Source organism: Mirounga leonina, unplaced genomic scaffold (genome assembly GCF_011800145.1).
Source record: "Mirounga leonina isolate KUSES-001 unplaced genomic scaffold, KU_Mleo_1.0 Mir_101414, whole genome shotgun sequence".
Taxonomy (NCBI): domain Eukaryota; kingdom Metazoa; phylum Chordata; class Mammalia; order Carnivora; family Phocidae; genus Mirounga; species Mirounga leonina.
In genome coordinates, this window is record NW_023270121.1 from 802,909 (window position 1) to 805,620 (window position 2,712).

A 2,712-nucleotide genomic window follows, 5' to 3' on the forward strand; every position below is an offset into this window, starting at 1 on the left:
GTTAAAAATGGCAATTCTGGAGTGCCCATTTGTGGGTCTGGAGGATAGAAGCCAGATGTTTTATATTCTCAAAAAGCTCCCCTCCCAAAATGTTCTTATGTAGGTGGTGGACTCACACTCCTTGAAAAACAGGACATACATTCTTAAAATTATACCAGATGTTGAGTTATGAGTATGATCCTTCCTTGCTCATTGGATGGGAACAACAATAAAAAACAGTCAAAGACTAGAGATCTTGAGTCCAGGGAGCTAGGAGAGGAAAGGTAGTATTAAAAAATAAAGACTAGGGTGAGAATGGAAGATTGCTTTTTAAACTGCTTTATTAATTTCACATTATGAAAGGAATAGTTTTTCCTAAAACTGAGTGAAATTGTCCTACTGGACAGAAAATTTTACACTGAGACAAAACAATATTTAATTACAAACTGGTAAGTGGAAACACCAAAAGGTTTACAGAAAAAGTAAATCACAAAACTACAAGCTTGTAGAGCAGAGGTCACATTATTGACCTCGGAGAAAACCTTAGGATTCAAGGTATAAGGCAAAAGTCATAATGATTATCAGGTTCAGGAGTTTGGAAGCGCTTATGATGCCTCATTTGCTGCTCTTTAGTCTTTCTCCTGACTTCCATCATCTGCCCTACAAACTTTTCCTCATCATCTCCCACTTCATTGTGATCAATATGCCTGCTGGGTATGGCCCACCGAAAATTAGGGACAAGTCGTCTCATTCGCCCCAGCCTGACATTTCTTCCATGCTTCTGGCCTTCACCCCCTCTCGAATTGCGTGATTCCTCTTCATTCTGCACGGGGCCCTGTCCTCCTTCCTTTTCCTGCTGGGCATTTTCCATGTTGACATTTTTCACCGCTTGTTTCTGTTTGGACGCCATTGCTCCTAGAGGTAAGAGACCAGAAAAAGGGCTATTTTCTTGGTGGGACGATCAGCACCGAGGACAGAGGCCCTACTACGCACCTTTCAAAATTCAGAGCCCTGGATTTCAAATGCTTTTTAAAATTTTACTCTCCCACTGGAGAGGCTCCCTACGCTCTTCAGGGGGCTCCCTGTCCGAGCCCTCTCCACCCCCCCCCCCGCCCCGCCCAAAGCCCACCATTTTCCCTGCCTATCCCTGCCCAGGCCTCTGCAGGCACCAAGATGGAGGACGGGCTGGCGGGTGGGGGTGGGTGGCGGGAGGGAATTTGGGGTCTCAGGGCTTTCCATACGTTCCCTTCGGCCCCCACTGTCCCCCGCACCGACCTGGGCCTATCCTTGCAGTCTCCTCCTCCTCCCGATTCTCGCCGAAGAGTGCGCCGCCGCGACACTTAGACCTGCACACCTGCAGAGGGCCGGGGTGAGGGCAGCGGGGGCTGCTGCAGCCGAGCGCTCCCCGCCGACCCGACGCTACCCAGCCCCTCCCGGACCCCCCTCGGCCGCCTCTCCCCCACACCCAGCCGCCCCATCCCCCGTGCTGACCACCATTTTCTACACCGAGAAGGACGGGGGCGGGGCGGGGGGCGCAAGAGGCAGGTGTTTCCGAAGGGTCATCGCCTCGCCGCGGTCCAGCCCTCCGCCTAGCATTTTCTGCGGCCAAACGCGGGCTGCGGTGGGGCGTGAGGGCTGCGGTCCTTGCGCCGCTTCGCCGCGGGGCAGCCGGTCCCCCAGCAAGGCTCCGCGGGCCGCGTGGGCTCTCCCACACCAAGCCCAGGGAACGCTCCCCTCCTCCCGGCCCCCTACCTGCTTCCCGTCCGCCTCCGACTCTTTGCGGCTGCCTCTGGCCCGCACGCCCTCAGGTCCACCGGGAGCAGGCACCGAGAAGCAAGCGAGCGAAGGCCGGCTCTGACGCTGGAGCGAGGGCGCGAGTCCGCGTTGGCGGGTCACGTGAGGCCTTCGTCACGGCGAGCGGCACCGCCCCCATCCCGTGCCGGCTTCAGCCCGCGCGGGGGCGCACAGCCGGCTGGCCAGCACAGCTCCCTTCTGCTGCGGCGTCTTTAACAGCACCAGCCTGGGCTCCGTGGCTCTCCCTTCTTTGTGTATTCCTGGGCCTTTCTCTGCGGCTGGGGAAGGGCAGTATCTTCTCAGGGACCTGTTGGCCGTTCCGTTCTTCTCTGGGGCCTTGCCTCTTCCTCTCCTTTGCTCCCGGGATACATCCCTACCCCCTCCATGACGCCGGCGCAAAATTTAAGGGGGTGCAGAAAAACCTCAGTAGTGAAGATAATCGTATTTTAATGCAATATTTTAAAAAACAAAATTAATGCAAAAACATCTATGAGCAAGATGTCACAAACACCCTGCTCCCAACCTGTGGTCCTCCTGGCTACCAATGTTCACCATTTTCTTTACCAAAATGTGTATGTGGGGTGGGGGGGCAAGAAAGGAGATGGAATTTTTTCGAATTCTTAATACCTTTTTGTTTTGTTCCTTTTTCGATTAGAATTGTGTTCTCTTTGTAGTTTACATTAACTTTATTTTAACTTTTGTTATGGAAAATTTCAAACATATGCAAAAATAAAATAGTATAATGAAAGCCACTGTACTCATCACCTAGCTCCAACATTTAACTCATTGCGTGTTATTTCATGTATATTCTTACCCACTTCCTACTCTTAGAAATTATTTTTGAAGCAAATCCCAGTCGTAATATAATTTTGTGCGTAAGTATTTCAAGGTACGTGTCTATAAGGACTCTCATATTTATATATTTATATAATTTATATA

At 51.4% G+C, this 2,712-nt stretch overlaps 1 protein-coding gene across 2 annotated transcripts; it reads right to left on the reverse strand.

Moving 5' to 3' along the window:
• Positions 1 to 302: 302 nt before the first annotated feature.
• Positions 303 to 1,879, reverse strand: BEX4 (brain expressed X-linked 4). Of its 2 annotated transcripts, XM_035015380.1 has the most exons (3): positions 1,732 to 1,878; positions 1,255 to 1,333; positions 303 to 894 (listed from the first exon to the last, which is right to left on the reverse strand). In XM_035015380.1, exon 3 carries the CDS (start codon positions 887 to 889, stop codon positions 530 to 532), a length of 360 nt encoding a protein of 119 aa, XP_034871271.1. In that variant the 5' UTR covers positions 890 to 894; positions 1,255 to 1,333; positions 1,732 to 1,878; the 3' UTR covers positions 303 to 529. The 2 variants fall into 2 exon arrangements, with proteins under 2 accessions (XP_034871271.1, XP_034871351.1); XM_035015460.1 differs by lacking the exon at positions 1,255 to 1,333 and having other exon boundaries at positions 1,732 to 1,879.
• Positions 1,880 to 2,712: the final 833 nt, after the last annotated feature.